We start from the raw sequence: 14,999 nt of genomic DNA on the forward strand, positions 1-14,999 counted from the left end.
GCTATTCAAGAAAAATGGCTAAATCTTGGTAGCAACGGCAAACTTTGTGGTATTTTGATGTGCCTAATACCTATTTCCAATCTCCAGCTCTGTAATCTGTAGTCTATAATCACAGTGAAAGTCATGCTTAGGCTGACAGCCACCAGGGGAGACAGAATGGGGTTGGAGCTTTCTTGACAGTCTTATTCCCCAAGAACTGTCATTCTTTGACTTCTCTGATGGTCCCTGGAAGATTCCCAAAGACATTCTTGAACATCTAACCGAGTATGGAAAACACTTTCCCCAAGAAAACACAGATAAAGTAATGAGTAGCACCATTAGAGATAAAAATATAGGTACATACAAAATGTAATATAAATATAACTTTGTTTATAATTCTTATTTTTTTCTATCAGACTTAAAAGTAAAATGCATCATCTAAAAATTATAAATGTGTGCTGATGGGCACACAATGGATATAGATATAATTTGTTTGAGAACAATAGAACAAAAGATGATGAATGGAATAACAATGTTTTTATCCACAACTGACATTAAAATGGTATTGATCCAAACTAGATTGTTAAAATTAAGACAGTAATTTTAATCTCCAGGACAACCACTAAGAGCATAATGTAAAATGGTACCCCTAAAATGATCAGTATGTTAAAATGAAATACTATTGTATTCACATAGTTTCATGGCCCTGTGTGTTTCCCTGCTCCCACTAGTAAAGTTACTCTCAGTAGTATGGGATGATGATAATTCCATGGGGTAACTTGTGGAGTCTAAATGTGCTAGAGGATTCCTACAATCATTAGCTGTCTCTAGAAAGGAATATACCTATAAATCTTAGTCCCCAGGCCTTACCTTAGTGTCAGACTGAGAGGGTAACACGTAGGAAGGCCAGAGGTCCCAAGTGACAGAAGGAAATAAATTGCAACTTTTTTTCCTTCTCTAAACAAAATTAAAAGAGACTTCTTTTAATTCTGTGTTGAGGACACCAGGTTCTGCCTTGATCTAACCAATGCATTTTTCTTATGGAAATGTTTTTCTTAAGCTATGTTAATGAAACTGTGTATTTCCTTTGGAATTTGCCTTTTTTTCAAATGGTCCTGCCTAAGACTAACATTTTTTCTTTTCTCAAACCTTGGGCTGGTAATGGCTCAACAAAACAATCAGATCAGATCAGATCAGATCAGTCACTCAGTCGTGTCCAACTCTTTGCGACCCCATGAATCGCAGCACGCCAGGCCTCCCTGTCCATCACCAACTCCCGGAGTTCGCTGAGACTCACGTGCATCGAGTCAGTGATGTCTAACTGAAGCAGAAGATATTAAGAATACACAGAAGAACTGTACAAAAAAGATCTTCACGACCCAGATAATCACGATGGTGTGATCACTGACCTAGAGCCAGACATCCTGGAATGTGAAGTCAAGTGGACCTTAGAAAGCATCACTACGAACAAAGCTAGTGGAGGTGATAGAATTCCAGCTGAGCTATTCCAAATCCTGAAAGATGATGCTGTGAAAGTGCTGCACTCAATATGCCAGCAAATTTGGAAAACTCAGCAGTGGCCACAGGACTGGAAAAGGTCAGTTTTCATTCCAATCCTAAAGAAAGGCAATGCCAAAGAATGCTCAAACTACTGCACAGTTGCACTCATCTCACAGGCTAGTAAAGGAATGCTCAAAATTCTCCAAGCCAGGCTTCAGCAATACGTGAACCATGAACTTCCAGATGTTCAAGCTGGTTTTAGAAAAGGCAGAGGAACCAGAGATCAAATTGCCAACATCCACTGGATCATGGAAAAAGCAAGAGAGTTCCAGAAAAACAAAACAATATTCATGTCAATTGTTTTAAGGCCAGGGGATGACACACCTTCTGCCATCCTATCTCAAAAATGCATACTGTTGGAGAGCGGCCTGGTGAAACTCCCTCAGCTCTGAGGTGTCTTTCTTTCTAACAGACATAAAATGCCTTGCTAAAAACAAAGGGGCATTCTTTCTGTCCCCTTCTGATGTCTATCTCAGAAGCTTTCCCTACTTGTATTATACTTTAATAAAACTTTGCTACACAAAAAGCTCCAAGTAGTCAAGCCTCATCTCTGACCCCGGATCAAAATCCTCTCTTCCGGAGGCCATGCATCCTAGCATAACATACGGCTCGCAGTAGCAACCTTTCAAAACCCAGGTCAAAAGTATTCACCAGAGCTTTCCTGGTGAAGAATCCACCTGCCAGTGCAGGAGACATGGGTTCTATCCCTGGTCTGGGAAGATCCCACATGCCATGGAGCAACTAAGCCAATGTACCACCACTATCGAGTCTGTGCCGTAGACCCTGGGAGCTGCAGCTACCCAGCCTGCATATCCTGCAGCCCATGCTCTGCAACAAGAGAAGTCACCACTATGAAAAGCCCTCACACCACAAATGAGAGTAACCCCCACTCTCTGTGATTAGACAAAAATCTGCTCATCAACGAAGACCCAGCACAGCCAAAAGTTAATAAACAAATATAATTTTTAAAAAGTAGTCACGAGCTGGCTTTGGAAAAAGAGACACAAACAATAGGATAGATGCTGTAAACTTGGGTTGAATGTTACAATTCTTTCTCCTGACAATTTAAACCTTCACTTCTGTGGCCCAGTAGGCTTGATGTGGATCCAGAGTAGTCTCTGATCCTTGTAATGATGGTGAGAAACAAAGTGGTGGGAGAGGTGTGAGGACCTTGAGCTCTCTTCAGGGGTTTGCAAGCATCAGAGGGCACAGGGTGTGTTGGAGAATTTCATTTCACAAGCAGAGTTCTCGGTTTTTAGATAAATGACAGCAATTGTGGATGCATGGATGACCCAGTTGTCATTTGTTTGTTCTACTTGGCTCTTTTATTGGTCACCTGCAGCTCTTCAAGCCTTGTCATTTCTGTTGGCAGCAGGCTTGGGATCTTTTGGTGATTACAAAATAATTGCACCACAGGAGCACAAACCACAGGGCCGTGGTGTGTGGGATGGAGTTGGGTACCTACTAGGCCAGACACAAGTGACTTATGAATGGGCACTTAGGAATTGCTTATTAGATTTTTTACCCTCTCTTAGTACTACTGCAATTTGAATTTATTAACTGGTTTCAGTTGAAAAAGTGGAGCTAATATTTATAGAAAATACAAAACTCTATGTTTATTCTTAAGATTTTTTGTTCTATCACAGAAACCTAGACGTTTGAAAGTAAAAGGAAGAATGAAAATGCTAAAAGTCTTCTTTTGGATTGTGGAAAACATAAGATGGAACTATATCTTAAATTCTTTGAAGCCCAATTAACTTATTAACCTCACACTAACCAGGAGAGATAGTAAAAGCCCCATAGAAATAGTTACCAAATATATAAATCACGAAATCATCTGCTGTTTCCCATTGTGTGAAAAATACTTTTGCATAGTAGGAATACTAATAAGATCTGATATCACAAAAATTTACAAGTATAGCATTCCTCTAAGGTTTTTCCCATTAATTTCAACCAAATATATTGAGTCCCTACTAGGTACCTAGGTCTGTAATCAGCACTGGGGAAGCAAATGTAATTAAGACACTGGCGATATATGTCATCAGGCTTCGCTGGTGGGCAATCGCCCAGTCCAGTTCCCTTACGTCACGCCCGCGCCCCACGAGTCCGTGAAGACGCTGAGGAGCCTGGTGAACATCCGCAAAGACTCCCTCCGGCTCGTGAGGTACAAGGACGGCGCCGACAGCCCCACTGAGGACGGCGAGAAGCCCCGCGTCCTCTACAGCCTGGAGTTCACCTTCGACGCCGACGCCCGGGTGGCCATCACTGTCTACTGCCAGGCGGTGGAGGAGTTCCTGAACGGGACTGCCGCGTACAGCCCCAAGAGCCCGGCCCTGCAGTCCGAGACCGTCCACTACAAGCGCGGTGTGAGCCAGCAGTTCTCGCTGCCCTCCTTCAAGATCGACTTCTCGGAGTGGAAGGACGACGAGCTGAACTTTGACCTGGACCGGGGCGTGTTTCCAGTGGTCATCCAGGCCGTGGTGGATGAGGGGGATGTTGTGGAAGTGACCGGCCATGCCCACGTGCTCTTGGCCGCCTTTGAAAAGCACGTGGATGGCAGCTTCTCCGTGAAGCCTTTAAAGCAGAAGCAAATCGTGGACCGGGTTAGCTACTTGCTGCAGGAGATCTATGGCATCGAGAACAAGAACAACCAGGAGACCAAGCCCTCGGACGAGGAGAACAGCGACAACAGCAACGAGTGCGTGGTGTGCCTGTCTGACCTGAGGGACACGCTGATCCTCATGCAATGCAGGAAACGCAAGTTTGATCCTTGGGTTGGAAAGATCTCCTGGAGAAGAAAATGCCAGCCCATCCCTCTATTCTTAACTGGAAAATCCCATGGACAGAGGAGCCTGGCAGGCCACAGTCTATGGGGTTGCAAAAAGAGTCAGGCGTGACTTGGCAACTAAACAGCAAATCTGTAATCACTCAGGTAGCTTACAGCTTGTTGGTAAAAATGAATCTATAATATAATTTGATCAGTGCACTATGGAGTTATCTTGCTTGGAAAAAATTAAGCCTTTACATTTGTTTTTCATATATCCCTTAGAAAGACGGGTGCACTAATTTTTACATTGGTATTCTTTCCTTGCCTGAGTATCCTTGAAACCATATCTATTTCAACTAATTCATAAATCTGATGCTGGCTATAATAGGGTTTTACCTTGCTAGCTATCAGATTTATCCCTTATAATTTCTGTATTATTTCCATTACTTGTGTCCTTTCTTCGTGCTTTCTCTACATCTTGCTCTTTCTCCATTTCCAGTTAACTTTTAAAAATGTCTCTATTAAATATTAATGTCTTGCTCCTGTTTAGTGATGTTCATATGTTTCCCTTTGCAATGTTCCAATGATTATTTTTGATGGTGTTATTATCCTGCATGCTATGAGAAGTATAAATGATATTAAAGTATTAAGATGACTATCATTAGATTTAGGTGTTCCTATGACAAGTGGTAATGTAGGCAAGACTACTGAATTGAGTATGCATTTTATTTCTTTAGGCTCAAATTAGATAACACAGATTTTGCACTCTGTATTTGAGGGTGACAGTAGTTTCTTTGCTTTTCAATATTCAATGTGTCCAGCTGCTAAAATGTCCACAATTCTTTAGAAATATTTTTTCAGCTTATTTTCTACTCTCAATGATCTTGAAATCATTAAGGGAGATGATTGAAATGGTAGTTCATTTCATTTCTTTCTCAAAGGAAGAAGAAAACTTAATAAGGAGTTGTTAAATAAGCTGTATTAAAATTTCAGTACAAAAAAATATTTGAAAAATGGCCTAGAATATGTTGTCAGACTTATTGACAGAAGGACATAATCATGTTTAACAAGCTACTGACAGCCACAGAGGTAAATAAATACAAAATGAAACAGAGTTTTGATTAAGAAAACAAAAGCTATACTTTTCTTGCTGGCAGTTACTGATAGCTAATCAACTACTAATATCAAGTCTTCTTTGGCAAATATTTTCTTATATTTATAGAAATAATAACATATAGAGAATATTATATATTTTCTTCTATCACAGAAAATATGCTTTGTGGCTTTACAATGAAATATTGTGAAAGCTGAGTGGTTTTGCTAACCATACCTCTTTATCTGAGATTTAATATTAGTCAGTCCTGTCTGACTCTTTTAGGCCCCATGGACTGAGCATTGCCAGGCTCCTCTGTTCATGAAATTCTCCAAGAAAGAATACTGGAGTGGGCAGCCATTCCCTTCTCCAGGGGATCTTCCTGACCCAGGGAATGCAGATGGATTTATTACTGTCTGAGCCACCAGGGAAGCACCTCTTTATCTGAGATTTAAGACCCTTATATTTTAATGTAAATAAGCATATAAATAGCTTTTATATAAACATAATTTTGTAAATATCATTATAAATGTATATATTTGCTATTAGATGTCAATGGGCAAAGCAGTTCTAAAAATTACTGTTTGTTTCCCTGTTCATGAGAAAAATACAAGCATGGCTTTAAGTTCATGATACAATTTGATTATTAAAAATTTCTGTCAATATGCTATAGGTATAATATCTATATACTTTTGTATAGAAGCACAATTTTTGCAAAGTTACATTAAGAAAATCATACCAAAATGTAATTTTGAAAGCAATTTTCTAGTAATATAAGTGTTAAGTACTGGAAGGCAAAGTAACTCAAATGTGCATTATAAAAAATATTTTAAGGAACAAACCTTAATACTTCCCTCTAAAATAATCAGGTGTATTTGAAATGTAAATATCCTCTCAAATTCTTTAATATATCTTGAATATTTAAAATAATGACCAAAAGCTTTAACATAATGTATTAACATTTAGAATTTCAGAATCTATCACTTTAAATTATCATATTTGAATTGTTTTTTATTATATTTTGTATGAATAGAGGGACTTGTAATTTTGAAGAGTTCTGGTATTTAGTAGTTAGTTCTGAATATAATAATTTGGACCCCTAAAATTTTCTGTCTATAATGCATATTTCTATTAAAATAATATTTATATCATATCTGAATTCTCCTGATTTATATTGTTTCGATATTTAGCCCAGTTATACTTAATTATCAAAATGTGTTTCTATTCAGCAAACAGTTGAAGAGTTGAACTCATTCTCAATGACAATGTAGACAACCAACAGCTTGGACAAGGATAATTACAGAAGCTCATTTCCTGGAAAAGTCCAGTCTGTTAAGACTGAAAGAGGTGGCTATTTTATCTAATGTGCAGACAACATCACAGAGAGTTAGGGAAAATGAAGAAAGGGACTATGTTCCAAACAAAGGAAAAAGGTTATTCTCAAGAAACTGGTCATAATGAAATGGAGATCAATGATTTACTTCATAGAGAGTTTAATGATATAATGATGCTCACTGAGGTCAGAATAACCTTTGTTGAAAGTGAGAATTTCAACAAAGAGATACAACATGTAATAAAGTGCCAAACATAAATAAGAGCTAAATAATATAATAACTAAAGTGAAAAATTGAAATAGAGGGGGCCAATAACAAATCAGATCAATTAGAAGAATGGGTCAGTGAAGGCACACACAGGGCAGTGGAATTCATCCAACCAGAGGACCCAACACTGAAAATAATTGGAAAAGAGTGAAGACAACTTAAGGGACTTGTGATTCACCATCAAACAGACAGATGTATGCATTATAGAGGTTTGAGAAGCAGAAAAGAAAAAGGAACAGAAAGCATATTTAAAGAAATTATGGCTGAAAACCTCCAAATCTGGAGAAACAGACAACCAGATCCCTGAAGCCCAGAGAGTATCAAACAAAATGAATCCAAAGAGATCCACACTGAGACACATGCTGCCGCTGCCGCTAAGTCGCTTCAGTTGTGTCCGACTCTGTGCGACGCCATAGACGGCAGCCCACCAGGCTCCACCGTCCCTGGGATTCTCCAGGCAAGAATACTGGAGTGGGTTGCCATTTCCTTCTCCAATGCATGAAAGAGAAAAATGAAAGTGAAGTCGCTCAGTTGTGTCCGACTCTTAGCGACTCTATGGACTGCAGCCCACCAGGCTCTTCCGTTCATGGATTTTCCAGGCAAGAGCACTGGAGTGGGGTGCCATTGCCTTCAATTGTTACATGTTAAAGACAAAGAGAGAAACTTAAAATTAGAAATAGAAAAACAACTTGTTACATGTGAGGAAAACCCCATAAGTCAATTAGCAGATTTTACTGAAGAAATTCTGCAGGCCAGAAGGGAGTAGGAAGTCATCCGGAAAGGGTTGAAGGATAAAAACTTTCCACTAATGATACTTTACCTGACAAAGTGGTCCTTCAGATTTAAAAGATAGAAAAAGAGTTTTTAAGACAAGCAAAATTTATAGTAGCCCAGTAACACTAAACCTGCCTTTTAAGAAATGAGAAAAGTTACTCAAATTGAAATGAATTACTAACATGAAAACATAAGGAAGTATAAAACTCACCGGTAAAAGTAAATATATAGTTAAATTCAATATAATTATGGTGAGTAAATCACTTATAACTCCAGCATGAAGGTTAAAGAGCAAATGTATTATTAACAAAGAACTTTAACTATAATTATTCATTAACAAATTGTTGTTATTTAGTCACTAAGTCGTGTTCGATTCTTTGTGACTTCCATGGACTATAGCCTGCCAGGCTCCTCTGCCCATGGAATTTTCCAGGCAAGAATACTGGAGTGGATTGCCACTTCCTCTCCAGGGGATCTCCAGGGATCAAACCCACATGTTCTGCTTGGCAGGTGGAGTCTTTCCCCTTGAGCCACCTGAGAAGCCCTTTTATTAGTGGATAACAATATAAGAAGATTTAATTTGTGACATTAAAAACCTTAACATTTAAGGGGAAAGAATAAAAATAATTTAGAACTTTTGTGCACAAAGTTAGGTTATCATCAGCTTACAACAAATTGTGAAAAGATGATTTACATAGTCTCATATCTACCAGAAAGCAAAAAAACATATAATAGATAAAAAATATAAAGAGAATGGAACCAAAGCATAATACTATAGAAAAATTATCGTATTATAAAGGAAGAGAACAAGAGATGAACAATGGAACAAAGGAAGTATAAAAATCCATAAAACAATTAACAAAATGGCAATAATAAGATCACACCTATTAATAATTACTTTAAATATAAATGAGTCCAAATCTCCAGTCAATGTACATAGAAAGGATAAACTGTTTGTTAGATTTGACACCAAAAGCAAAAGCAACCAATGAAAAACTAAAATGGGACCACATCAAACTAAAAAGCATTTGCCCAGCAAAGGAAACCATCTGCAAAATCAAAAGGCGACTTATGCTGTAGGGGAAAATATTTACAAATCACATATTTGATGAGGTTAATATTCAATATATAAATATAATAATTCATACAACTCAATAGCAAAAAATATCCAATTTAAAAATGGACAGAAAAACTGAATAAACACTTTTATTTAGTGTTTACATTAAATTACTTTCATTACATAAGAAAGGTAAAGTATCTGAAAAGGTGCTCAACATCATTCATCATCAGAGAAGTGCAGTTCAAAACCACAAAGAGATATCACCTCATGCCTGTTGGGATAGGATATCTTTTCTCAAAAAGATAAGAGATAAATATTAGAAAGGATACGTAAAAGAAGCAACTCTGTGCACTATTGATGGAAATGTAAACTGGTGTAGCCACTGTGGAAAACAGTATGAAGATTACCAAAAAGAAAATTAAAAATAAAATGACCAAATAATCCAGCAGCCCTACTTCTGGGTAAATAGCCAAGGAAGTAAAAATCTGTCTCAAAAAGATATCTCTACTCTCATATTCACAGCAGCATTATTCACGATAGCCAAAATACGTAAAAACCTTAAATGTGTATTGACAGATGAATGGATAAAAAATTATGGCTTATATGTATAACAAAATATTATTCAGCTTTACTTACAAAAGAAGGATACTTTCCCATTTGCAACGACATGGATGAATCTGGAAAGCATTATGCTAAAATGAAACAAGCCAGACAGAAAGAAAAATATGGCACAGTACCTATCACTCGTATGTGAAATCCAAAAAATAAGTATACAAAGCTAAACTCAGATACAGAGCAGGGCGGGAGTTGCCACGGCTGGGTGGTCAGGGAAATAGGGAGAGACTGGTAGACGGGAATAAATTTTCAGTTAGGAAACGAGCACACACACACACACACACACACACACAAAATGATAAATACATGAAATAATGATGGATGTATTAGCTCAATGTGGGAGATACCTTCACAAGGTATTGTGTATGTATATCAAGTCTTCACATTATACAAGTTAAATATGTCTTACTGTCTCTGAGCATCCGTTTCTTTATAAATGAAGATAATGATACCTCTCAAGGTTGCTTTGAATATTAGTTGAGATAATATTTACAAGGTGTTGAGTGTTGTAATTTGCTATTACAAACACCAAGTAAGTGACAGTGGCAGGAATTAGAGGATATTTTATTTTATTTGGTTGAATCAACCAATTAATGATTGATTTAACCATTTAGGTATCTGATTAGTCTCCACAATGGACATGAAAAGAGTATGATGTCATCACTCATAACAATTATTTTTAAATCTAATTGTGTTACACAGTGCTAGACTCTTTAGAAAACAGAAGGAAACCATATTTCCACCTTTAAGAACACTGCCTGTCCATAAAGAAGTAAGCAAGTAGTTGAGAATTCAGCCAACACTACATGAAAGAAATGAGTGATCCATTGCAAGGGGCTTTCTAAATATACAATAGGACCTTAGAGAAAGAAGAATGGTGAGTGCACAGCAAGGACTGGAAAAAACTCCCTGAGTTAGGACTTAGAGAGTAAATGAAACCTAAGTAGGTGGAATGGAAAATAAAGTTATTCTGAAATGAGGATGCAGAAAAGAAAGGTCAAGGACTTTGGAGTCAGAGTAGAATTGGCTGTGCCTTCCTTCGCCTCATCCATTTAATAGCTGCAATATCTCAGGAAGTAATTAAAGCCTGTTTCATTATAATGGCAGGTGGATAATAACACTGCATGGTATTATCAAATGGTGCTTGTACCATGGGGCAACCATTCGGAAAGATCGAGAACACAGACAGATACACCTGGGCCACATCATAAAATTGACTTATGATACTGGGTCAGTGTGTTATGAGTGCTTAATGGTGTAGAAACCAAGGATCCGTGGTCCTTCCTCTGCCCCCATCTGGGTGAATCTCTGTCTCGAGAGATTTCAGTTAACAATGAACAGAGGAAGACCTTTGATGAGAAACTAGGGAGGCCTCAAGGGACTCTGTGCTCTTTCATCTGCATCTTTATTCATTAGTCTGTCACATTACTTGTGCTGTTACATTGGAAAACTCAGGAGAAAGCAATTTAAAGAATATCTGAGTCACTATTCTTAAGAATCTTTAAATTGGAATTTTTTGGTCTGGTCTAGATGATTTATTACATGTCAGTAAGAGGTAAGGGAGGGTTCTATGTAGGGAAATGTGAGGAACTGAGATCAAGATGAGAATTAACATGTGCACACACACATTCATACTGACACACACACTCACACACCCCCACACATATACACTTGCATACACACACACATACTTGCACATGCCACACATAAACACACCTGCACTCATATACATACACACCCATACACACAAACATGCTCACAGAGACACACTTACATACATATACACACACTCACATACATACATACCCATACACACAGACACACCCACACTCACAAACCCACACTCACATACATACACACACTCTTACACACACACACACACACACACACACACACACACACACACACACAATGAGTCTGAAAAGCAAAAGCCCTAAAACACAGAGAGTGGGGGGATTATTTTATATCTCCCAGATCGTATGTTGGTACCTGGTCAGGAGAAAAACTGCCTGCCTGAGCTTGACTCCAAGAGGTGATGGAGCACTGCAGTGTTAGTTGAGCGATTCATCATTGTTATCTGCCCCATACCACACACAGACACAAAATATGGCACCAATTCACAGAGGAGCAAACCATATAGCAGCCAGGCTATATGGTAAAAGGCTGGAAGTGTTGATACCAACTGCCCTAAAAGCAAGGTTCTGGCCTTCCCCGTATCTGACATTCCCTCAGGCTCATCAAACGGCTTCTTTCCTCAGACTTTCATTCAAGTTAGTATCACTGGACATCCAGGTTTTGGGCCAGCTCTTAAGGAAAGCAGCTGAGCCAGGGGGCAGCCTGGATTGGATCCCATAAAATAAACACTACGAAGCGAGGGACTGCAACTGTCCTCACTTATGTGGCCTCATTTTTTTTAAAACCGTTATAAAACACATCTATAGAAATCAATAACAAAACGAACATACAAGCTGAGCAAATTATTATATAGTGAAAGCCTTTATTACCATAGCTCAAGTAGGACAGAAATTTTCTCACCTCCCATGTGGCCTCATCCCAGTTACAAGCCCCTCTCTTCCTCCAAAAGGACCCACCATCTCCATTTCCTAATAACCTCTCTGGTGTTTTTTTTTTTGTTTGTTTGTTTTTAAGTGACATCACCTAAGTGCGTGTCCCTAGACAGTATAGTTTAGTCTTGACCATTTAAAACAATGTGATTGATATACATGTTAAATCTTTTTAGTCTATCGGCTTTCCCTTTACCTCTCTTTTTTGTTGAAGGACCTAGGCACTTTGCCTTGTGTACTCAGCCCACTTTAACTCTTGGTGCAGCTTAACTTGCTCCAGTAACCTCTGTATCTCCTGCAATTTGGTAGCTGGATCTGGAGGCTCCATCAGACCCAGGTTTGAGCTCCTCAGGATATGATACTGAGAATGCTCCTCAGAATATGATGTTGTTCCCTCATGTCAGGGAACCCAGTTCAACGAATTTTCTCTTTTTTATGTGTCACATTAGATATCATTGTTCCTCAGTGTTTAGATTCAATTCCCTGAGGATTGCACATTGTTGATACTCTTGGTTTTTCATTAATTTTTCAGCCTTAATGGGAATACTTTTATAAAGAGACACTGTTCCTTCATCTATCACTAGATTTCCTGGTTACAGAGTTCGTATAGGTAGAAACTAACACAGTGCTGTAAAGCAATTACCCTTCAATTAAAATTAAATACATTTTTTTAAAAAGCCACACTAAGAAAAGGCAAAATAAATGACTGGTTCATTTCTTTTTTTTTTTTTTTACTTTACAATATTGTATTGGTTTTGCCATACATCAACATGCATCCACCATGGGTGTACACGTGTTCCCCATCCTGAACCCCCCTCCCACCTCCCTCCCCATACCATCCCTCTGGGTCGTCCCAGTGCACCAGCCCCAAGCATCCAGTACCGTGCATCGAACCTGGACTGCTGACTCGTTTCATATATGATATTATACATATTTCAATGCCATTCTCCCAAATCATCCCACCCTCTCCCTCTCCCACAGAGTCCAAAAGACTCTTCTATACATCAGTGTCTCTTTTGCTGCCTCGCATATAGGGTTGTCATTACCATCTTTCTAAATTCCATATATATGCGTTAGTATACTGTATTGGTGTTTTTCTTTCTGGCTTACTTCACTCTGTATAATAGGTTCCAGTTTCATCCACCTCATTAGAACTGATTCAAATGTATTCTTTTTAATGGCTGAGTAATACTCCATTGTGTATATGTACCACTCCTTTCTTATCCATTCATCTGCTGATGGACATCTAGGTTGCTTCCATGTCCTGGCTATTATAAACAGTGCTGCGATGAACATTGGGGTACACGTGTCTCTTTCCCTTCTGGTTTCCTCAGTGTGTATGCCCTGCAGTGGGATTGCTGGATCATAAGGCAGTTCTATTTCCAGTTTTTTAAGGAATCTCCACACTGTTCTCCATAGTGGCTGTACTAGTTTGCATTCCCACCAAGAGTGTAAGAGGGTTCCCTTTTCTCCATACCCTCTCCAGCATTTATTGCTTGTAGACTTTTGGATAGCAGCCATTCTGACAGGCGTGAAATGGTACCTCATAGTGGTTTTGATTTGCATTTCTCTGACAATGAGTGATGTTGAGCATCTTTTCATGTGTTTGTTAGCCATCTATATTGACCAGTTCCTATTCTAATGAATAGGCTTAACATAATTATTTTTTACCATCATTATGAATTCATAGATATAAGTATGTTTTTTATTTCAATACATTGTAATTATTATCCTTTCCTGAAGCTCAAACTATCCCATTTTGACCTGTAGGGACCTCTTCAAGTAGGCTGTATTTTTATCATGTTTACTTTTTATTATTTTCTATGTTTATACATATATAGATATTCTGATGCCTGACCCAGACGTGGAATCAGTCATTTATTCAAGAAATGAGTTTCCATGAAAAATGAATTATATTGTAAGGCTATAATAAGAATAATAAGGATGATCCTCATGCAGTATCCACATAGGAGAGAAGCATAGAGTAACTTAGTTAATTCTTCTCTATGATATGTTGGGTTACAGATGGAAAAGTTCATTGTTTTTTTATGGTACAAGCTATTGGGTATGACTGCAACCCATCTTGAGTAATGTAAAAGAGATATAAGGTAAGGTAAATGTGAGCGGCTTCCCCTGTACAAACTTGTTACAGGGTAAAATTAATTTGTCATTAACTGCTACACATTGTTATAGATGAGCGAATATTAAGGACAGAAGGATGGCACTGGCCATTTGGGGCTTGCTATAGAATGTATGTGTGTACCCCCTAAAATCTGTATGTTTAAATCACAATTGGTAGTATTTGAGGGGAGCTTGCCTGGAAAATCCCATAGGCGGAGGAGCCTGGTAGGCAGTCCATGGGGTCGCGAAGAGTCAGACACGACTGAACAACTTCACTTTCATGTTTCACTTTCATGCATTGGAGAAGAAAATGGCAACCCACTCCAGTGCTCTTGCCTGGAGAATCCCAGGGATGGAGGAGCCTGTTGGGCTGCTGTCTATGGGGTCACACAGAGTCAGACAGGACTGAAGTGACTTAGCAGTTTAGAAGGCGATTAAGTCATAAGGGTGGAGCTTCCATGAATAGGATTAGTGCCTATTCATGACATGTAAAAACACAGAGAAAAGAAATACAGGCATCTGTGATCCAGGGTTTGGGTTCTCCATAAACACTGCACCTCCCTACACCTTGATCTTGGACTTCCCAGGTCCCAAAACTGATAAATACATTTCTGTTGTTCATAAGGCTCCAAATCTATCATTTATCACCACACTGAGGTGCATAACAACTCCCCCACAGAATAAAAATGGAAAACAACAACCAAAAGAACCATACAATTATGTAAAGCTTAAAAATAAAATAAAATTAGAAAAATAAAAAAGATAAAAAAAAAAAAAAAAAAAAAAAAAAGAAAAACCTGATATCCTAAAGTCACCCGGAGAATTTTATAACTGACTGACTATTTAAGGTGGAAGTTTACATGGT

At 38.4% G+C, this 14,999-nt stretch overlaps 1 protein-coding gene across 1 annotated transcript in view; it reads left to right on the plus strand.

Annotated features, from left to right (window-relative positions):
- The window catches only part of LOC102282205 (E3 ubiquitin-protein ligase MGRN1-like), a 67,921-nt gene that overhangs the window by 39,347 nt on the left and 13,575 nt on the right, over positions 1-14,999 (plus strand). The window contains exon 3 of the mRNA XM_070384412.1: positions 3,585-4,313. Within this exon, the coding sequence (XP_070240513.1) occupies positions 3,585-4,313 (729 nt within the window). The remainder of the gene's footprint in view (positions 1-3,584; positions 4,314-14,999) is intronic.

The sequence above is a fragment of the Bos mutus genome, chromosome 16 (genome assembly GCF_027580195.1).
Source record: "Bos mutus isolate GX-2022 chromosome 16, NWIPB_WYAK_1.1, whole genome shotgun sequence".
Classification (NCBI taxonomy): Eukaryota; Metazoa; Chordata; class Mammalia; order Artiodactyla; family Bovidae; genus Bos; species Bos mutus.